This window comes from Crocuta crocuta, unplaced genomic scaffold (assembly GCF_008692635.1).
Source record: "Crocuta crocuta isolate KB4526 unplaced genomic scaffold, BGI_CrCroc_1.0 scaffold139, whole genome shotgun sequence".
NCBI classification, from domain to species: domain Eukaryota; kingdom Metazoa; phylum Chordata; class Mammalia; order Carnivora; family Hyaenidae; genus Crocuta; species Crocuta crocuta.
The window spans coordinates 5,852,914-5,876,061 of NW_027533258.1; the positions used below are offsets into that span (position 1 = coordinate 5,852,914).

A 23,148-nucleotide genomic window follows, 5' to 3' on the forward strand; every position below is an offset into this window, starting at 1 on the left:
AATTATTTTTCATATACATGTGTCCTTTAACGATATGTGCAATATACATTCCTCATGCCTCAAGTGTTTGTGGATTGATCCAGAAAGGGGGGAAGTGGGGTTCTCGCGCTGGGTGGACGCAGCCCCCGCCGTGGTGCAGGAGGTAGAAGAAACCTGCTGGCCCCAGAGCTACCTCGGGGCTCCCTGCTTTGTAGCCCGTCAGCACTTCCTGGTCTCCTCTCTCCCAGGCCCCTGCAGAGAATGTTCAGTCCATGGAAAGTCTGTGGGCTTTGAGGCCCCAAGCCTGCTCTGGCACATTCTATCGGGGCGCTCACTGGTGAGTCACACGAGCTCAGTGAGCCTCTTTTAGACGTGTCCCTCAAGTTGGGAGATAAAAGGTATCTACTAGGCAGCGTAGCTGTTGACAAAGTTAAGTCAAAGGGTATATATAGTATAGCCCTGAGGCTCCTCTTTCAGTGATTTCTGGAAGCTTTGGCCACTTCATGCCGATCCCTGGACCGGATGGGGTAAGAAGAGGCACGAATCTGAAGCGCGATTAGGAGCGATCAAGAGACGGGACCTGGGGTCACTATGCAAAACCAAAGGTGGCAGTGTGCCTTTAAGAAATCATGACGGGCTGGGGTGCGGTTTATTTACCTGGATTGCCCCCAGGGGACCTGCCAAAGGGGTCTCAGAAGCTTTGGTGTCTGCAGGGGATCCCGCTGAGCCCTGGGGGTCTTCGCCTCGAGTCTGGTCCGGGGAGAGCCCGTCGCTGCTGCTGTCCTCTTCGAAGGCAAACGCATCTGCGGATTTGGAGAAATTCACCTGGTTACCTGATGGGGTGAAACCCAAGAACGGGGTCAGGGGCTCAGGCGTGGACCCAGGTGCCTTTTGGAAATGCTTTAACGTGTCATCCCTGTCAGGGGCGCGTATCTATCCCCTTTGATCTGTTTCTAGTTCAAGGCAAGAGTGAAGATAGGCGTTCAGTTCTGTGGTTTCTCCTCTGTCTACTCCAAATGGGAACTTGGCGTTTGTAAAAGTTGAGGCCGTCTGGAGGGAAGCACGTGGGACATATGCAAATTGAAAACAATGTTTTTATTTATTTATTTTGAGAGAGGGGGAGAGCTAGAGCACAGGAGGGGAGGGACAGAGAGAGAGGGAGAGAGCAGGGCACCCAACGCAGGGCTCGATCCCATGACCCCGGGGAGCCTGATGCAGGGCTCGATCCCATAATTCTGGGATCACGACTTGAGTGGAAATCAAGAGTTGGACACTCAACCGACTGAGCCACCCAGGCGCCCGGCAAGCCTGCACGTTTTCTATGTGAAACCCATCCCTTTTGGAAACTAAATCAGATCTGGCCATGTGCAGCAACATGGATGGACCTTGAGGGTGTTATGCTGAGCGAAATAAGTCAGGCAGAGAAGGACAGATACCATATGTTTGCACGTAGAGGAGGATTAGGAGGAACTTAACGGAGGACCGTGGGGGAGAAGAAGGGGGGAAATGGTGGGGGAAAGGNAAAGAGCCAAAGGAGAATGCCCGTCGCCCTGTTTTTTTTTTTAATGTTTTCTTTCTTTTTTTTTTTAAATTTTTTTTTTAATGTTTTATTCATTTCTAGGAGAGAGAGANGCGAAAGTCGGACGCTTAACCGACTAAGCCACCCAGGCGCCCCTGTTTTATTTATTTCTGAGACAGAGAGAGAGAGAGGCAGTGTGAACAGGGGAGGGTCAGAGAGAGAGAGGAAGACACAGAATCTGAAGACAGGCTCCAGGCTCTGAGCTATCAGCACAGAGCCCAACGCGGGGCTCAAACCCATGAACCATGAGATCGAGACCTGAGCGGAAGTCGGACGCCTAACTGACTGAGCCACCCAGGTGTCCCTGTCGCCCTCTGTTTTACAACGAGACGTATAACTAAGATGACGAGATGCATCCTGTACGGGTACAAGGCAGGACACACGGCACAGAGCCTTGAGCAAACTTCCCTAATCAGGATAAGCTGGGGCCACCCCCGAATTGAAGTTCCTAGATGCCGGAACTAGCCAAGGTCACCGGGGGCATGAAGCCCCTTTCAACGAATGCACTGCTGTCCATAAAAGCCATAAATGTGTCTCAGAAACAACGGGGGGTGGGAATTTATTTATTTATTTGGATTTTCTTTGTCTTCTCCTGTCTCCAGGTCTATTTTGGAAACCCTCGATGGCCGACAAGGCCCAGATTTTTCCTCAGCTGCCTGTGTGGTCCATGGACGGGACCAGGTTCAGAAGCGTGGGGGGAGGGGCTATCAATCCAGGTGGGATACGATGACATTTTTATACATCCCTTTTTATTTTTTTTTTTTTTTAGTTTTATGTTTATTTGAGAGAGAGCTAGAGCACAAGCACAGGCACAGAGAGCCTGGCGTGGGGCTCGAGCCTACAAACTGTGAGATCAAGACCCGAGCCAGAGTTGACACTCAACCGACAGAGCCACTCAGGCGCCCTCTTTTTATTTTTTATTTTTTTCATTGCCAAATAGCATCTGCTTCACTGTGTAGCTGCATGGACAGAACGTGCCCAGGCCACATAGCGCCTCTGACCCGACCCTGGGCGCAGCTCTTCTAAAGGAATGCAGGCATTATCAGGACGTTTCCCAGCCTGGTACTCTGCAATCACACGGACAGAACTTTTGACTCCTGCCTGGTGCAGATAAGAGCGCGGAGCTTTCGTGGCGGAAGGGGCTGCGCGAAAGGGAACACGTGTGCTTTGGGACATGTCATCGCCACCATCGCTGGCACCTGTCACGGACCCTCACTCAGACGTCCGAGGGTCAAATCAAGAAGGAGCCGGGCAAGGCCAGGGTGGCTGGAAATTCCAGTTGCTCCCCTCCCCCGTCCTCTGGCATTCTAAAACCTGGAAGGACATGGGGCCCAATCCACAGCTTCAAGGCTGTGGATAAAATGTCGATAAAATCAAGGCATGCTGATAAAATCATGATTGCCTTTCTATGGCTGTAAATGTCATCGATATTTACTAGCAACATTCTCGAGTAGGGTTCGTCCTACTTCCTGCTCATGATCTAGATTTAATTCTGTACATATAACAACCCACAGATGCACATGCGAAACACTTCACATTTAAAGGACTGGTGGGGCACCTGGGTGGCTTAGTCGGTTAAGCGTCTGACTTTCACTTAGGTCATGATCTCGCAGTTCGTGCGTTCGAGCCCCGCGTCGGGCTCTGTGCTGACAGCCAGCTCAGAGCCTGGAGCCTGTTTCAGTCTGTGACTCCCTCTCTCTCTGACCCTCCCCTGCTCACGCTGTCTCTCTCTCTCTCCTAGAAAAAAAAAAAAACATTAAAAAAAAACATTTAAAGGACTGGTAACATAGGTCCTCTGAAGCTTGCTTATTCACGCTGTGTTACTTAGAGTCCCTTCCGTGGGAGCACGGAGATCGTCCCCGATTAAAACGGTATGTCATTGCATTACTGGAAACTTTTATTTTTCAGCTTCTATTTCTCAGAGGTATCCTTTTTTTTTAAGCTATAAAAAATTCTTTGAAGTAAGAGAAAAGTATGGAGGATAATATGAAACATCTGCCTACATATCACCTGAAAGAAATGTGAGGATTTTTGGATCTTGGTGTCAGCAACCCATTCATCTTCTAAGAGAGAGGTTTTCCTGGGTATTTGACCAACGCCAACTTTTTTTCTTTGGGATCAGGGCTCACTCCCTCCCCACCCCCTTCCGTACTCTGGTCTATTTTAAGAGTCCGGAGTTAGCCCACTCCTTCTTTTCCTTCTTCTCTCAGGGCAAACCCTGGGCTCTGCAAAGAAACATGTGTCATTGAAATTTCAAGTCCTGGGGCGCCTGGGTGGCTCAGTGGGTTAAATATCTGACTTCGGTTCAAGTCATGATCTCATGGTTTGTGAGTTCGAGCCCCACGTCGGGCTCTGTGCTGATAGCTCAGAGCCTGGAGCCTGCTTCGGATTCTGTGTCTCCCTCTCTCTCTGCGCACCCTCCCCTCCCGCCTCAAAAACAAATCAAACGTGAAAAAAAATAAAAAGCTTTTTCAAGTCCTACTTGTATTGGTAGAAATTAAAGGCTTTGTCCCTGTCAAAAGGTTACATATGTCCTTGAGGGCCAGCTAGACTTGGGAGGGTGGTGGGGGTGTTAAGGCAACCCCACCCCAGAAATCACAGCATTTCTCTGCCTCTGCTTGGCATATCCCTTGAACCGACTCCATTTCCAACCTCAGAGAGCCCTGCACGTGAGAGTGTTTAGTCCCTGGGGGCAGCCAGGCTTTTCTGCCAGACAGGACCTTCCGCCTGAAAGTTTTATTATATTCCCTCCACACTTCCCTCAGTCTAAGTGGGTACAGAGCTTCTCCGCGGGGTCTGATACTTCCTGGGACAAAGTCTCCCCGACCCCGTGGGCGCCCCGCCATCTCACGCGCACCCACGCCGCGCACTCCCTCCCCAATATGCACGCGCCAGAGGAAGGTCGTCAAGCCACAATGTTGTCCGAGTGTTCTGACATTGAGTGGAAACGTTACGAGAGGTGGGCAGGGAGAGAGGGAGAGAGACAGAGAGAGAAGTTGTTTTCCTACGTGCAACATCCCACCTTGTTTCAAGCGGAGTGAGAGCAAATGATGAAAACAGCATTCACTGACTAGCGGGCAATAACAAAAATCATCAACTTTTGTGACGCCTCCCGTCCGCTAAGTCAGAGGAAGGGCGCATTTTCTCATCACCGTCTTGTGGATGGGGACACGCAGTGTTCGGCACGCACAGGGACTGAGCTACGAGTGCAGGGTGAACTCTCCGAGCCACCAGCAGAGGGGTGGCAAAATCCATCACCCTCCCTGGAAATCATCGGGTGCTAAGTCCTTTAGGGAACACGCTGTGGGTCATGGCCAACGTCTCTCCTTTTCCTGTGCACCTGACCTAAGGATATCTCCATATCCCATAGCTTATTGCCACCTGTTCATCAGCCTGTCCTTTCCACTTTGACGCCTGGCATTTGGTGACCTTGGAGCGAGGCGCTACAATAAGGCAGGAAAGTCTCAAAGTCGGGTATCTGGAGGAAAGGAGTCAGGAATGCTGGACGGAGAATTCCCCAATTATTTTGTTCCTGTCCAGCCTTCACACTTTAGGAGAAGCAGAGAAGTGGAAGCAAAATCGGATACGATGCCGTGAAGACAGGGTCCCCATGGGACACAACGCGGGACATCTGTCAAGGATCAGACCGCCCAGAGAATGCCAACCCGAATGGACGGAGGAGACCGCACTGTGGACAAGTCCCGGGAGACGTCTGGAGGAGGTGGGGTTGGGCTGAGCCTGAAATGACGGTCAGATGTGGATAGGATGACAGACAGGGAGGGCGAACTTGACCCTGATGGGGGGAGCGAAAGGGGAAGGGAAGACTGGCAAACAGCAGGAAGGATGAGTAAGAAATACCAGCCAGGGGAGAGGATTATTCAGGGAGCCAATCCCTGGAGAGACAGAGCTTCTAGAAGTCTACCTGACCAAGTGGCGGCAATCATTTAAGGAAGTTTTTCTGCTTGGGGAGCTTGGGTGGCTCAGTTGGCTGAGCGTCTGACTCTTCATTTCAACTCCAGTCATGATCTCACAGTTCGTGAGTTCGAGCCCCGCAAGGTGCTCTGTGCTGACAGGGTAGAGCCTGCTTGGAATTCTCTCTCCCTTCCTCTCTCTCTCTCTCACTCTGTCTCCCCCCCCCCAAATAAATAAATAAAGGGGACCCTGGGTGGCTCAGTCGGTTTAGCGTCCGACTTCAGCTCAGGACATGATCTCACAGTTTGCGAGTTCGAGCCCCATGGTGGGCGCTGTGCTGACAGCTCAGAGCCCAGAGCCTGCTTCAGATTCTGTGTCTCCCTCTCTCTCTGCCCCTCCCCTGCTCATGCCCTGTCTCTCAAAAATAAATAAACGTTAAAAAAATAATTAAAAAAACTTTCACTAAATGATTTGTCAATGATACCTCAATGAAGCAGGGGGAAACAAACACAATTTTCAATTAAACACTTCAAGTGTGGGGCGCCCGGGTGGCTCAGTCAGTTAGGCATTGGACTTCAGCTCAGGTCATGATCTCATAGTTCCTGTGTTCGAGCCCCGTGTCGGGCTCTGTGCTGACAGCTCAGAGCCTGGAGCCTGATTCAGATTGTGTCTCCCTCTCTCTCTGTCCCTTCCCCACTTACGCTCTGTCTCTCAAAATGAATAAATGTTACAAATATTAAAAAAATAAATAAACTTTAAAAAAAAAACCCGGAAGTTTTTCTGCTGACGTCCATGAAGACGTGTGTCCACGCAACCACATCTGGGGTAGTTATTTACACCTGAAGGACTCAGCAAGGTGAGAGCTGAGGCCCCAAACTAGACTCCGATTTGTCTGATCTCCAAAATTCACCATGTACCAGGTCAGAATAGCCAGTGAGGAGGCCCACTTCCTTCCGACACAGGCTCAAAGAGCCCGCCTTGCCCCCGCCCCTCCCCCTCCCCTCCCGGCCAATCACCACTGTCAGGGCTGCTGGTGGCTTGGATTTGTGACAGCCGGTCCGAAGATGAGCCGCTACACGTGTGCACACTCGACCCAGCCCCCGTTCACAGGAGAGGCTGAAACACAGAGACGCTCTAGTAGCAAAAGGCAGAGACGTCCTGGGGCACCTGGGTGGCTCAGTTGGTTGAGCGTCTGACTTCTGTTCAGGTCATGATCTCACAGTTCGTGGGTTCGAGCCCCGCGTCGGGCTCTGTGCTGACAGCTCAGAGCCCGGAGCCCGCTTTGGATCCTGTGTCTCCCTCTCTCTCTGATCCTCCCCTGATCATGCTGTTTCTCTCTCTCTCTCTTTCACAAATAAATAAAACATAAAAAAAGAAGGCAGAGACATCCTTTTGAGATGATGTGTGTGGGTTTGTCCGGCAAGGTCAGTAAGAACGTCAGTTCTGGACTCACCCAGTCGTGGGTGGTTTCTCGGCCCCTCACGTCACTGCTAGTGTCTCCCGGCAAGTGATTAACCCCTGAGAGCCTCAGTTTCCCCACCTCTAAAATGGGGGATAAAAGTTCACCTCATTTTGAGGTTTTGAGGATTAAAACAACAGAACAATTTGCGGAGCCCAGTCCCTGATGGGCAAGGGTTGAATAATTCCTAGCCTGGGGGTGACAGTTACTGCTTTTGTTAGGAGCTTATCAAAAATAAGAAAAAGACCCACTCCTCAGGCTGACTGTCTGTGGTCAGCTTTGCAAAGATCCAGAACCAGAAAAGCTGGTTTGCCCCAAGGGGGTCGCCCCCAGGTGGGGGGTGGGGGTGGGAAGCAAAAAGAGAGCTTCCCCAGAGCCCTGGAAAGGCTGTGTCACTCCTTCCCTCCTCTCCTTCCTGGTTCAAGCCAGGCTCACGTGGACAGGGACAAAGGTCACTTTATCTGGCTGTCTCTGGGACAGCCGCGTCTGTCTGTCTGCTTTGTGCTGTGACCCGGGGCCTCTGCTCCGATCTCCCGCAGCACGGGGCTGCTGCAGCGTGGTGTGCTGGCTATCGTCCCCGGGGACGGGACGCGTCAGGGGGTGCGGTGACAAGGGACCTCTTTGGGAGGCCCTGACATCATCTCCCGGCTATGCCCGGGGGGACTGGCTCTGGGCGCTGGCTCCCAGGGACTGTTGGCCTGGGGACTCTGAGCTTTCTCTGTCCCCCTTGGAAGCAATTGGATGAATAAGAAAGCTGCACTTGCTGTGCATAAACATTTAGGATCCCGGGGTCCAGGGAGGTAGCCGGGGTCCTGGGTACCTTTCGGCTAGGAGACCCCGACATGGCTTGCAGAAAAGGGCCTCGCTTGCTTATCTACTTGCAAGCTTGTTCAGTGCCCAGCAGGAGAGCTATTTTTAATTCCCAGGACAGACCGGCTCTTAATGCCCTCTTGAAAGAGACGGAAGGAAAATCCATTTTCTAAGGGACAACATGATCCCTGTGGAAGTAGCTAGGGTTTCAACGCGGCCCTTGCCTAGGGGCGCCTGAGGGGCTCAGTCCGTTGGATTTCAACTCTGCGTTCATGAGTTTGAGCCCCACTTTGGGCTCTGTGTGGACAATGTGGAGCCTACTTGTGACCCCCTTCTTTCTCTCTGCCCCTCCTCATCTCTTTCTCTGTCTCTCTCTCAAAAATAAATAATAAACTTTTCTTTTAATGTTTACTTCTGAGAGAGAGAACATGAGCAGGGGAGGGACAGAGAGTGAGGGAGACACAGAGTCTGAAACAGGCTCCAGGCTCCAAGCTGTCAGCACAGAGCCTGATGCGGGGCTCGAACCCACGAGCCGAGAGATCACGACCTGAGCCTAAGGGACGCTCAACCGATGGAGCCGCCCAGGTGCCCCTATAATAAATACACTTCGAACGTGGCTTTTGCCTAAAGATATTTCAATACACAATCTGTAGGGGACAGACAATATTGTCCAACAAAGACCGAACTCGCCGCTCTTAAAGGGGACCAGGTGCCTTTATTATGGAAACGGATGTCCATGGATGCTTGGAGGAACGAGGATTCTTTTTCCTCAGATTCCCGGCACCTTAGAAATTTGTCTGAAGCCTCTAGCCTCTAAAATGTAGTCTGATTCTGGGACCACGTGAGTGGAGGAAAACAGCCAACCAGAAGGACTTAATCCTGTGCTGGCGCTTGAGGCCAATTCTCCAGGGTCAAAGAAGATCATCAGGTGCATAAGGAGACTTGAGCCCTGTCTCTTGCTTCCCCTCTGCAGGGCCTCACCCTTTTAGGGTCTCCTCGTGGGGGTGCGGCACCTCTCCGCAGCTGCAGACCTCACAGTGATGCCCATGACTGCTTTGATGGGTGGTCAAGGCCAAGAGCACAGAGAAGTACGTTCCGCGAGAGCCTCGTTTCGCCTTCTCCCNCTGTCCAGGAGAAAGCGATGCCAGAGAAACCCTTTTTCTTTTTATGACAAGCCGAACGGCTCTACCATCTGGCTTACGGCCACGGTTATTGTCTATGTACCTTAAAATAAATGATCAGAGTGTTCTGGACTTCCGGAATCTCCGAAGGATGGCCGGATTCTTAGTAAATAGGGATTGTGTTTGCTTTGTTATGAAGTCTGCACCTTTGGGGTGTGAGTGAACAAAGACTAGTGTAGGATCTTATTATTATTATTTTAATGTTTATTTATTTTTGAGAGAGGGAGGAGGAGAGAGAGAGAGAGGAAGAGAGAGTCTCCCAAGTAGGCTCCGCAGTGTCAGTGCAGAGTCCAATGCGGGACTTGAACCCATGCACCGTGAGACAGTGACCTGAGCCGAAATCAAGAGTTGGGCGCTTAACTGACTGAGCCACCCATGTGCCTCTCAAACTGAGGGATCTTTAAGTAATAATGACCCACTCATCAGCTCAAGGAGGCCGTGTGGAACTCCAGGATATAATTTCTGTGCTCACAAATCCTCACTCCTGTGTAACATCATACCTAGTTTTTTTGTTTCGACAGTCTGTCCTGAGAGACTGTGGCTGTTAGTAATTGTGCTATGGTGATTTATAATAAGCAATCTATATTGGTCCCCACCCCCCTTTCTGGCGCAGAGCTCTGAAAACCCTTGGAACCTTCTAAGTGATGAGGGCCCCAAAAGTGTTGTTTGTTATGTTAATAAGGTAGCTTTGGGACCTCACCAAAGAATGGGGGATGGTGGCCCGGAGAACAAATAATGTGATGGTTGGAACTTTCAGGCTCACCCTCCTGGTCCCCAGGAATGGGAGAGGGGCTGGGGACTGAGTTCAATCACCAGTGACCAATGATCTAATCAACTGTAGCTGTATAATGACGCCTCCATTAAAAACCCAAAGGGAGAGCTTCCACGTAGACGACCTCGTGGAGAAGGGGGCAGAGTGATGTACTTGGAGAGCATGGGTACCTGGCTCGTCCTCTGTCTCTTACATCTGACTGTTCCTGAGCTCTATCCCTTTTATAATAAACCAGTAATCTAGTAAGTAAAGGGGTTTCCTGAGTTCTGTGAGCCATTCTAGCAAACTCCTTGAACTCAAGGAGAGCATCATGGGAACCTCTGATCTCTAGCTGGTTGATCAGAAGCACAGGTGACAATTGCTTGCGACTGGTGTCTGAAGAGGTAGTCTTCCAGAACCGAGCCACTTAGCTGTGGGATCTGACGCTATTCCAGACAGCTGGCTTCAGAACTGAGTTCAATCGTCAGATGCCCAGCTGGTGTACTGGGCATTGCTTGTGAGGATTGGGAATCCTCTCCCCAACACACGTTGGAAGTGGGTATTCAGACCCCTTTAGTGACTTTCTAGGAAGAGGAAACAGGGAATTGGGTGCATGCTCCTCAGATGTGGCCACAAGGGGGCCCAAGCCTCCTCCTGGAGAAGTCAAATCAGAAAGCCAAAGCGATCTTGAAAAAGAAGAACAAAACCGGAGGTATCACAATCCCAGATTTCAAGTTATATTACAAAGCTGTAGTAATCAAAACCGTATGGTACGGGCACAAAAATAGACACATAGATCAATGGAACAGGATGGAAAGCCCAGAAATAAGCCCACACTTATGTGATTAATTAATCTTCAACAAAGCAGGAAAGAATATCCAGAAGGAAGAAGAAAGTCTCTTCAACAAATGGTGCCGGGAAAACTGGGCAGCTACATGTAAAAGGATGAAAGTGGACCACTTCCTTACACCACACCCACAAAAAAACCTCAAAATGGATTAAGGACCTAAACGTGAGATCTGAAACCATCAAAGTCCTAGAAGAGAGCACAGGCAGTAATTTCTCTAACATCAGCCATGGTAACATTTTTCTAGATATGTCTCCTGAGGCAAGGGAAATAAAAGCAAAAATAAACACATGGGACTACATCAAAATAAAAAGCTTCTGCACAGCGAAGGAAACACGCAACGATACCAAAAGACAACCTATGGAATGGGAGAAGACATTTGCAAATGACATATCTGACAAAGGGTTAGTATCCGAAACATACAAAGAGCTTACTCAACCTGATGCCAAACCGAGAATCCGATTAAAAAATGGGCAGAAGACATGAACAGGCGTTTCTCCAAAAAAGACATCCAGATGGCCAAGAGGCACATGAAAAGATGCTCATCATCACTACTCATCCAGAAAATGCAAATCAAAACCACAGTGAGGTCTCACGTCACAACTGTCAGAAGGGCTAAAATCAACAACACAAGAAACAACGAAACGAGAAGTGTTGGCGAGGATGTGGGGGAAAAGGAACCCTCATGCGCTGTTGGCGAGGAGGGAAAACTGGTGCAGCCTCTGTGCAAAATAATATGAAACTTGCTCAAAAACGTAAAAATAGAACTACCTTATGATGTAGTAATCACACTAGTAGGTATCTGCTCAAAGAATATGGAAACGCTCATTCAGAAAGATATATGCGCCCTATGTTTATTGCAGCATTACTTATACGGAAGCATAAGTGTCCACTGATAGATGAATGGATAAAGAAGAGGTGGTGTATATATATATATACAATGGAATATTACTCAACCATGAAAAAGAATGAAATCTTGCTATTTGTAACAACATGGATGAATCTAGAGGGTCTAATACTAAGTGATATATATATATATGTATATATATATGTATAATAAGTCAGAGAAAGACAAAAACTGTATGATTTCATATGTGGAATTTAAGAAACAAAACTAAGGAACAAAGGAAAGAAAAAAGAGCCAAACCCAAAACTACTCTTAACTAAAGAACGAACTGATGGTTTTCAGCGGGGAGAGGGTGGGGGATGGGTAAAATAGGTGATGGGGATAAGAGGACACTTGTTTGTCATGGTCATGGTGATCACTGAGTAATGGATGGAAGTGCTGAATCACTCTACTGTACACCTGAAACTAACATAACACCATATGTTAACTATACTGGAATGAAAATAAATAAAACAGGGGCACCTGGGTGGCTCAGTCGGTTAGGCGACTGACTTTGGCTTAGGTCACGATCTCACGGTGTGTGAAATTGAGCCCTGCATCAGGCTCTGTGTGGACAGTGCAGAGCCTGCTTCAGATCTTCTCTCTCTCTCTCTGCCTCTCCCCTGCTTGTGCGCTCTCTCTCTCTCTCTCTCTCTCAAAAATTTATTTAAGAAAAGTATTTAAAGAATAAAACATATTTTCTTTCGAATTTAAAAATTAAAAGACAAACAAACCCTTTCCTGGGTTGAGAGAAGTTCTAGATTGGTCTTTCCTAACGCCTGGAGGAAGACCATGACTAAGTGCTCCTCTCAGGGCTTGGCACATGGAAACCCAGCTGCAGAGTGAGCTGGGAAACGTAAACACATCTGGAAGAGCACGTGAAGAGAGGGCACAACGCAAGGTGAACCTCCGCCCCGAGTCACCACATCACCAGGGGGAGATGATTTAATTGCAAGAAGTGACAGGCAGAGAGGGGGCTGGGCCATCATCACCGCTGGACAGGCTACCCAAAGTGCCATCACCTTTTCCGTAAAAACTCTTACGCACATTAGAAGATTACGGCTAAGAGGCTGATGCCTGGGTCCATTCCCCATTACTGGTGCTGGATTTTCCCCGATGTAGACAACCTTCTTCTGTAGCCATTCCTTTCTGTCATCTTCATAGACTCCCTACCTCCATCCGGGAGCCTCCTATCCCTCTTTTCCTTTTATACATCCTTTCTTCCTCCCGACTAGTCTCTAGTGGGCACTTTTGATTCCCTGAACCCTGCCCTACTTGTACTTCTGCATCACTTGTATCCTTTATTATAATACATAATCATTCATTATGCGTTTATTGTCTATGTCTCCCCACTAGAATATAAGCTCTGTTGAAGCACAAATGTTCTGTTGACCGGTCTGTTCCAAGCCCTTAGAATAGTGTCTGATACCGAAGATTCTCCATAAGTAGAAAGTGAATAAATAAATGGATGAAAGGGTAACCTTACGTAGACTATTAGTTTGATTTTTCATCTCCACGCAAGTCTCCCAAATCTGTAGCTCTAGATCAATATTCTCCTGAATTCTAGTTCAATGGAGTCCATTGCTTACTTAGTCCCTTGCCCTTCCATCTTCTGTGGGCTCCTCAAGTCCAACAGTTGAAATAAGAATTCACATCTCTCCCCAAATCTGCTCTTCTACTCATGGTCCCCATCTCGACAAATGGCGGCCGTTTACCCAGTCGCCCAGGACAGAAACAAACCTAGGTGTTATCTCTGCCTTCCCTTTGTCTCGGTATCTTATATTGATCATCTAATCATGCAAAATCCATTCTCTCTCAGAGTCTCTCTTTTCCACACCCCCAGCCATGACTCTGATTCATGCCTTCATCAACTTTCCTCAGGCAAGTCAAACAGCCGCCTAACAGAAGCCAGCACTCTGGCTCAATTTCACGTCTCTTGAGTCCACAGCCAGAGGGATCATTCTAGAAGCAGAATGTCCACCGTGTTCCCACACAAACATGGCTCCGGCTCCCACCATAAACCCTTCCAGTGGCTCGCCACCATTTATTATTATTATTAGCATCATCATTATTTTATTTTATTTTATTTTTTAAAAAAATTTTAAATGTTTTACTTATTTCTAGGCAAGAGAGAGAGACAGCGTGGGCAGGGGAGGGTCAGAGAGAGAGGGAGACACAGACTCTGAAACAGGCTCCAGGCCCTGAGCTGGCAGTCAGCACAGAGCCTGACGTGGGGCTCGAACCCACGAACCGCGAGATCATGACCTAAGCGAAAGTCGGATGCTTAACTGACTAAGCCACCCAGGTGCCCCAGCATCATCATTATTTTAAATGACGTTCTCCCTTGCTGGGGAGCTAGAAAACTGTTACATTTGTTTCCTTACATGATAAGAGCAGCTGGAGTCTCTCTTCTGCTCTTAGGACAAAATGTAAAGGTCCCTTGTGGCCTGACCATCCTTATTACTCATCTCTGCCCCTCTCCCTTCAGGGCTCGCTAAGCAGTCACGCCTCCAGGAGGTCCTGGTTAGGTACAAGCGTACATGATCTCACTGCGACTTTTATCCAACCCTTCGGAGGAACTGTCGCGCGGAATGACGGCTTTCCCCTTTCTCTGTTCTTTTTTTTTTTTTTTTTAATGTTTTTATTTATTTCTGAGAGGGACAGACAGCATGAGCAGGGGAGGGTCAGAGAGAGAGGGAGACACAGAATCTGAAACAGGCTCCAGGCTCTGAGCTGGTTGTCAGCACAGAGCCTGATGCGGGGCTTGAACCCACGAACCATGAGATCATGACCTGAGCCGAAGTCGGACGCTTAACCAACTGAGCCACCCAGGCACCCCCCGCCCCCTTCTCTGTTCTTGAAGTGTGAAGTTCTTGTGGTCAGAAATTAGACGAGTCTCCTAATGTACCATCGGTGCCTCGCTAATTCTTTACATAATTTGAAAACCGAGTCTAACTTGAGAAAAGGACTCAAGAGAGAGCTATTATTGTTGCTGGGGTTTCAGAGAGGAGCGAATGAGGCATTTAGGATTGAGTCAGTATGTGGCTGTGTGGCCAAAGTTAGAGTCCAGCTCTGAAAACCAGGGCGGTGGATCCGACAGTTCCCGCTTCACACCTTCCGTTTGTTGTTGTTACTATTTTACTAGCCCTCATGTTTATGGCTTTCTGTCCACTTCCACTGACTGCACTCCTGCTCATGGCCTCTGCTCCTCACCTGAATGGGAGCCGACTGTTTAAGCTTCCCTCTGCCTCCACCTGTCCCCACTGCACTTGAAACTGATGAACATTCTTGATCCTCAACCCTCCTCATGGAGGCTGTCCCGCTCAGTGTCCCGCAGAGTGACCTTCATGAGAGGTGAAACTGAATGCAAGACCAGAAACCAACAGCATCTGTGAACAAATTCATGAGCTGCTGCTTTGCAATCATAACGGCCTAGAAAGACAGACTTTTTGCAAGTTTGATGAAAGAAGGAGGGAGGAAGGGAGAAAACACACAAATGACCACACTGCTTTGAAATATCGCATCTAACCCCTGGTTGAGAGCGACCTAGAATAATTGTAAAGCCGCGACTTTATAGGGCTGGACGTTAATAACTTTGTAATCCAGAGGGACAATGGGAATTTTTTGTATAAGGTAAACTGTACAAATTACCGTAAGGAGAAAATCTGAATACACAAAAAAACTATGGACAAAACAGAATAAAAGCTGTTAAAGACCTACTCCTAAGGAAAGTATTGAGTCCCCATGACTTTAATAGGCAATGTTTTCAAAGCGCTGATCACTGTGGTCATAAACCCTTTCCAAACACGGGAAAATATGGAAAGATAATTATAACTTATTTTGTGAAGCACGTATAAGTCTTGATATTTAAACCTGACAAGGATAAAACAAAAACAAAGACGAATATTATTTGTGAGCACTGTAGCAGACAAGACGAGCTAGTCATAAAAATTTATGTTCTCCCTTCCACAGTAGGGAGATATTGTGGGAAAATCACTGTTCCGCCAGAAAAATACCTTCCTGAGCCATTGGCGCTATTTTCACAGGGGAATGGGAACAGATGTGATATGCTGATGTCCAAGTGGAGGCTTTTACCATCGGCGGGTGGACCTTTCCATTCTTGCTTTCCGCTCCCTGGCTAGCTACAGAGGATGAGGAGGCTTGAGGGCACAGGTTGGCAAATTATGGCTTGTGAACCTGCTTTTGTAAATAAAGTTTTATTGGAACACAGCCATGCCCATTTGCTGACTTCGCGCTTATGGCTCTTCTCACATGGCAGCAGCTGAGAGCTAAGTGGTTGGGACGGTTTAAATAGCTTCGCTCACTTACTGTCGGCCCTTGAAGAAAAGGTTTGCATCCCTGCTCTAGGGGACCTTGAAGCAGCCAGAGTGAAGCAGACTGTGTGCTGGAAAGATCTGCCATTAAGGAAAAAGCCTTCCTCGACCGTTTATGAACAAGACATAAACTTCTAGTGTCAAGCCACTGAAGTTTTGTGGTTTAGCAGCTACTGTTATCCTGACTAATAATAAAAGAGATGCAAACCTGAAATAAAATAAAATAAAAATATTTCTAGAAAGAAATTGTATGTATGTTTCCCCCCNTTAACCCACTGAGCCACTCAGGTGCCCTGAAAGCATTATAAGAATTCAGCATCCATCTTATAGAGAAATACCTCCTTAGAATACCTATCTATACCAAAGGTTAATGGCATATATAGAGGTATATGAGTGAAGAAATCCCCATTTATGATAGAAACAGAAAAAAATTATCCTCAATATAACAAAAACATAACATCCATATAACAACAATATAATACTGCTTAGTACTAGAAAAGTACCAATCATAATTTTTCTACTATGTAATATATTAATAATTATTAAACGGTATAGTGAAATATTGTTCATTGTACAATATGAAATAACAAATTATGTGCTTTATGTAATTCACATATGTAATTTTATATATGGTATAAAATTATATATTTCATATATAATTAGGTTTGTATAATTATTATTAGGTTACATATTTTATATATAATTAGGTTTGCATAATTATTATTAGGTATAATTATTAGATTATGAGGTTCATATAGTACAGTATATTACACTTTAAAATTTAAATAAAACTCATGTAACTTACAAATATGTAATTTGCACATAAAGCATGAAGCTTGTATATAAAATATGTTATGAATAACTGTATATAATGTTTTAGATGATGCTAGCTATATAATATATTAATAAAATCTTCATGTCACTTTTCAAGTATCAGCCAGTGCAACAAGGCAGGAAAAATATGAAGCAGGAGACAAATCTTCATTATTTGTAGGAGCAATTATTGGAAATATTAAGAAATCTTTCCAAGTTAGAAAATGCGCAAAATTAATAGATCTCCTATAGGTCAGCAATAATTGATATGACTTTACTTAAAAAAAAATACCTCACCAAGGAAAATGAAAGATGACTTGAATAAATGGAAAGAGAGACTGTATTTCTGTCTCAGAAGAATTGATGTATTTTAAACATAAAAATGCACCAGCATCAGTGCCGGGTGGGGGGCGGTGCTCAGTCAGTTGACTGACTCACTCTTGGGTTTGGCTCTGGTCGTGATCTCATGGTTTAAGGATTCGAGCCCTACATCGGGTTCGATGCTGACAGGTTGGAGTCTGGAGCCTGCTTTAGATTCTGTGTCTCCCTCTCTCTGCCCCTCACCCACTTATGCTGTCTCTCTCTCTCTCTCTCAGAAAAATAAACATTAAAAAATTAAAAAAAAAATTCACTGCAACCCCAAACAAAAATCTAACAAGACTGAAATTGGCATATGCTACACTGATTTTAAATTTCATCCAGCATAGACTTGTGAGAATAGCCAAGAAACATTAGAAATATCAGACCAATGTAAAGAGACTTGTCAGGTAGATGCCAAAGTAAATTGTAAAATACATCAATAAAATTGTGGAAAAACACAGAACTAGCAGTGTCTTTTAAACCACGTACTTTAGGGGCACCTGGGTGGCTCAGTCAGTTAAGCATCTGACTTCAACTCAGGTCATGATCACGTGGTTCACGGGTTCAAGCCCCATGTCGGGCTCTGTACTGACAGCTTGGAGCCTGGAGCCTGCTTTGTGGATTCTGTGTTTCTCTCTCTCTCTCTCTTTCTCTCTCTCTGCCCCTACCCCACTCATACTCTGTCTCTCTCCCTCAAAAATAAAAAATTTTAGAAAACATTAAAAATAATGAGAGACTCTTGAATGTTGAGAACAAACTGAGGACTGATGGATGTGGGGGGGAGGGGGGTGATGGGCATGGAGGAGGGCACTTGTGGGGATGAGCACTGGGTGTTATATGGAAACCAACTTGACAGTAAACTATTAAAAATAATAAATAAATAAATAAACCACACAAATAATTTCATATGCCCGAAGGACTGAAAAATAAAAATGAAGTATATAAATGTTAGAAGACATTAGAGGTGAATTACTCTAGATTCCTGAGCTAAGAAATGTTTTCAATCACTGATAAATTCAGAAACCACAAAAACATGACTAGATTGAACTATATAGAAAATAAAAATATCTTATAGGTATAAAATATGCTCACATACAAAAAGGCAAAGCACAAACTGGTAAAAGATAGTTGTGACAGATGGAGGGTTAGCATTATTTTTTTTCTATATGAGTAGTTTCAGCAAAGCAGGAACGAGAGAAAATGCCCAGTAGAACAATGAGAGGAATAGCCATGAATTGCCAGTACCACGAAATCACATGGAAAACCAGAATCTCACCATAAACCAAAAACTGCAAATTGACATCTTTCCCCATATCACATAAAATCAATAATAGATTTAAATGTATGGAATAGAGAATGTTAAGAAATTAGGAGATACCCCATGGAGCTTTTTCTTAGATCTTGTCAGAGGTGAGACAGAGATAGTACCCAGTTGGGTGGTCTAGGATAGTCCAAGTTCAAAGGCATAGGATGTTCAGTGTGCAGGGAGAGAGTAAAGAGGGAACGTCACAGGGGATAATGGGTGGGCGCTGATGGGTGAGCATTTCTCCTCGAGCAGAGATTTTCATATTTATAGGTTCCACACACTAAAGTCGCATGGCCTTTGAATGGCAGGGTGACAGCAAGATTTTAGAATCGGGGATAATACACCTGATGACAAGTTTCACATCGAACTTACGTGCTCGATAGAATGTCTTTACGTATACCTTTTGATGGTGGGTTAAACATTTAAATGTGTTGCTTATTAAACATCAATAATCCTTAACGTTGTTCTTGGTGGGCATCACTGGAAGAAAAGTCAAGTTCGCCTATGGGAATGCTAAGTTCCCCTTTCTCTCTTCCACCACCATTTCCTCAGTGCACTTGGGCTGTTTGGGTCCACTTGATCTTAATTATTTTATACGGTTTACGAAAGAACTAATGCTTGTGTTCCTCCTTAAGTATTTGTACTTCTTTAACCTTGGGGTCCCCGTGGGGATTGTTACAAAGAGTTTTCACGTGTATCTATAACCCGAGCTTCACTCCCGGGAGCCTCTGAGTTGGGCCGGGCGAGTGTCATTATCAGCACCTCTGAGAGGCGGAGGGCCCTGGGGAAGCCCCGACACGCAGCAAACAGGGCTTAGAGTTCAGGTCTTTTGATTCCAGTCTAATGTCCGTTCAGCTCTACCAGTCTTCTTCCTCTAGAAGAGGAGGGCTCCAGGGGGCCGTGACTCCCAAGTGATAGAACCTTGCAGGGGAGAGGTTGGGAGAGTTCCATCAACTCAGGTTCCCCACCTGCTTGACTAGGACCACACTGGTTGGTGTTAACCTGACGTTGCAGGGCGAGTGTGTGGGAGTCTCGTCCTCACTCCCAGGGCCTCGGGTTATGGAGACCACTCTGGGACAGCGACTCTCCGCAGGACTGTTGTCTAGTGAGAGGCCCCACCCCCGGGCAGGTCAGAGCCTTGGCTGCCCTCAGATCCCAGAGCACACAAGAGAAGCATGCCATGGGTTCTAAGTACCTTTTATGGCCTCTTTCACAGCAGAGTCCACGGGGAGTATGTTCTTCTCCACCAACTCCAGAGGTCCCGGTCGGAGAGCGATCTTTTCGTTGAGATCATCTGCAAGTCGGGCTCTCTTCAGCTTCATCTGAGCAGTTGGGATGGACCTCTCTGTAGTGGAGGCTAAGGGGTTGAAGCACAAAGAATCGGTTCTAGAATGTGGCATTGTTTTTGCTTTGGGTGTTTTACTTTTGTACGTGAAACTTTGCCACACTGGGCTCTACTGCCCTGATAATTTTTCAGTGCCATCATCATCCCTTCACATGGATTAGCAACAAAGGCTAGATGCTTCCAAATAAAGGCAAATAGAGAGGCACAGAAGAGTTAGAGAAATGCACTTCACAACGATTCTTAAAAAAAAAAAAAAAAAAAAAGTGCGATTTGGTGATTCTGTGAACAGGCAGTCCACAGGATTGCTTGCTGACCCTAAGTTGCAACATTTGAACGCACATCCTGTCTATATATTGTCTGGCACAGGAGAAGCCTGAAGCAAGTATTACCTATTATTATAATTAGTTGTAGTAGTAGGACTTCTTCAGGGGTTTAGATTTGGGGATGTTGTGACACTGATTCAAATGTCAGGGTCAATTGTAAAGGAAAAAAAAATCTCTTTGAAACAGTTACTTTATTAAACAGGAGGATCTTTAATATTGAATTGATCCAACAGGCAGTTTCTCATCACTTGAGAGGGACAAAGGTCACTAAGAAGCCATAAATCACCGTTCTATTCCTCTTTTGGTTAGTTCCCCGATTTATTTCTGTGTAAGAACTTGGGGGAGATGGGGCGCCTGGGTGGCTTAGTCAGTTAAGCACCCGACTTTCGCTTAGGTCATGATCTCGCGGTTCGTGGGTTCGAGCCCCGCGTCGGGCTCTGTGCTGACTGCCAGCTCAGAGCCTGGAGCCTGTTTCAGTCTGTGACTGCCTCTCTCTCTGACCCTCCCCTGCTCATGCTGTCTCTCTCTCTCCTAGAGATAAATAAAAATATTAAAAAAAAAAAAGAACTTGGAAGAGAATCTAGTCAACCGGTCGATGCTGTAATGCAGAACTGGTAAGATGCCATCAAAGTTTGTAGCTTTCCCCTCAACTCTGCAGTTTTAAAAGAGCAGGTATTTACCGACCAGCCTTCTAGCCCTGTAGTTCCATTATCATCAACCTACTAACCCAGGGCTAGTGTCTGGTGGCTGATCTAGAAATCTCCACCTGGGAGCGGTCTAGGGATGTCGTATGGTTGTAACAGGTCAGATCTCGTCTGGAAGTCACATCTGCAACGCACGTGACACCAGGTGGAGAAAACATCAGGACTCCAAACCAAAGAAGAGATGTGCTCGAGCCTCGGTCCTCCCCAATACATTCCCCAACTTCCCCTCAGGTCGTGGCAAGGGCGTCTCTTTGGGTCCCCTGCCCCAGGGATCTTTCTGATTGGTCCTGCACATCAGCACAGGATTAATCTTCAGAAAACACTCCTCCCTCGCATCCCCCTGAACGATGCTCTTCCGTCTGTCAGTCTGGCTGTGCTGTGAGTGGAGATTCTCCATTCCCAAATGACCGTTCCAGCGACCTGGTCCTCTCCCTTCTGTCCCATGTCTTAGCGAGTTCACCTTTGTACCTCTGCTTAGCTCCCCTGTTCTCGAGTTCTTCCCACCTTCTTCCCACCGGCAGCCACTGACTCTTGGGGTCTCAGCACAAGGTCTCTCTACTTCCCCTGTTCTGACCTGCCTCTTCTGCTGTGACTGCCTCTAGTGCTCACGGCCTTGATCATGGCCCTTGATCTTCTATTACTGAGTCTGGAACTACATCATGAGCCTTGGGAAGGAGGGGTCATTTTGTACCCCAGCAGATCCTTGGCACTCTAGGCCATTAATCTCCAATTTCTGAGAGGATCCCATGGGAGCCATCAAGGACATGGAACCGAATGGAACGAAATTGGTGGCCAGGGCAGCTCACAGCCTAGTTTAATTCAAGCCTGGGATGAGGTTGGGGCATCTGGGTGGCTTAGTAGGTTAGGTGTCTGGCTCTTAATCTTAGCTCAGATCTTGATCTTGAGGTCCTGAGTTCAGGCCCCGGGTTGGGCTCCACGTGCAGCGTGGAGCCTACTCTAAAAAATAAAGAGGGGGTGGGGCGCCTGGGTGGCTTAGTCGGTTGGGTGTCCGACTTTTGCTTAGGTCAGGATCTCGCGGTTTGTGGGTTCGAGCCCCGTGTCGGGCTCTGTGCTGACTGCCGGCTCAGAGCCTGGAGCCTGTTTCAATCTGTGACTCCCTCTCTCTCTGGCCCTCCCCTGCTCATGCTGTCTCTCTCTCTCTCTCTCCTAGAAATAAAACATTTAAAAAAAAAATAAAATAAAGAGGGGCATCTGGGTGGCTCAGTCGGTTAAGCTTCTAACTTGGGCTCAGGTCATGATCTTGCAGTTCGTGGGTTTGAGCCCCATGTTGGGCTCTGAGAATGAAAGCATCAAGAAACCTCTGTTTTTAATAGGTGGGTGCCTTTCTTAACTGTTTATACTTATTGTTAAGGGTAGGTTTTTGTTTTTGTTTTTAATTAAAAACTTTTTAAAACATTTTAAGTCATCTCTACACCCATGGTGGGGCTTGAACTCACAACCCTGAGATCCAGAGTCAAACGCTCCACCGACTGAGCCAGCCAGGTGCCCCAGGTCTATGCTTTTTGGTTTTTGTTTTTTTAAATCACAGCTTCGAACTGTAAATACCATTTATGTATGTTTTTTTGTCCCTGAACCTGATCATGAATACGGTTTTGTTTTCTGGTCTCTTGCACTCAACATCATCTTGGAGGCCCTCTCTCATTAAATCATTTTTCTTTGAAAGCCTCATTTGCAGTGGCTGCAAGGCATTCAATCACATGGACCATGCGAAATTAATTCAGCCAATCGCCTAGAGCTGGACATATCCCTGTTTCCAATGTTCCAACATCTAAAGTGATCCCTTAGTAGGCGTCACTGTATATATACGTTTTGGCATGTCTTGATTGTTTTCCTTAGTTAGCATGCTAGGGATTTGTTACTGGCTAAAGGGTGGACACACTTTAGAGGAATCTGGTACGTGGCGGGGAGAGAGAGGTGCTCAGAGAGGCCCAGAGATGGTGCAGCGGAGATCGGAGCCCAGCCTATACCTTCCTGATGGGACTAAGTGGCCCTAAAACAACTCAAAGGACCATTCTGGAAGAGCAGGGGACACTGTTTAAGACACCTTCACAAATGCACAAAGAGAAGGACTCTGGCACGATGGCCCACCCTTCTATGGGGCTCTGGGTTTACACTTGGGCGCAGCCTCACCTTGAAGTACGTGCATATTAACCACGTCCACGCGGTCGGGTCTGTTTCTGACCTTGTGCTTCAGCGCGTCTTCAGTCTGCAAGCACAAACACAGAATGAGTTCCGTTGTGGGCCCCAGATGGCCGAACAGCCCAGTTTGGGGCTTGAAAAGAACCCCGATTTCTCTCGAAAGGGGAAAGCATTCCTCAGAACCTGCGAATCTCCCCAGTCACCTACATTGTGATGCGGGAAGACTTACAAAAGCCTCTCTGGTCATTTCAGGCTGGAAACATTGAGTAGAAAGGTAAGGAGCATGGGTCCACACTTAATGGCCGTGCGGGTCTGTGTTAATAAAATAATAGTAAAGCTCAGATGCTACTAAGCCACTCGTGTTATAGTCCATTCTATTCCAGGGACTCTTAAAACAGC

At 46.9% G+C, this 23,148-nt stretch overlaps 1 protein-coding gene across 1 annotated transcript in view; it reads right to left on the reverse strand.

Annotated features, from left to right (window-relative positions):
• MYOCD (myocardin) overlaps positions 1 to 22,756 on the reverse strand; it is a 51,878-nt gene extending 29,122 nt beyond the window's left edge. The window contains exons 1-3 of the mRNA XM_077746717.1: positions 22,741 to 22,756; positions 19,413 to 19,574; positions 637 to 812 (exon numbers count right to left, since the gene is read on the reverse strand). Coding sequence (XP_077602843.1) covers positions 637 to 812; positions 19,413 to 19,574; positions 22,741 to 22,756 — 354 coding nt within the window. The remainder of the gene's footprint in view (positions 1 to 636; positions 813 to 19,412; positions 19,575 to 22,740) is intronic.
• Between the last annotated feature and the right edge of the window lie 392 nt (positions 22,757 to 23,148).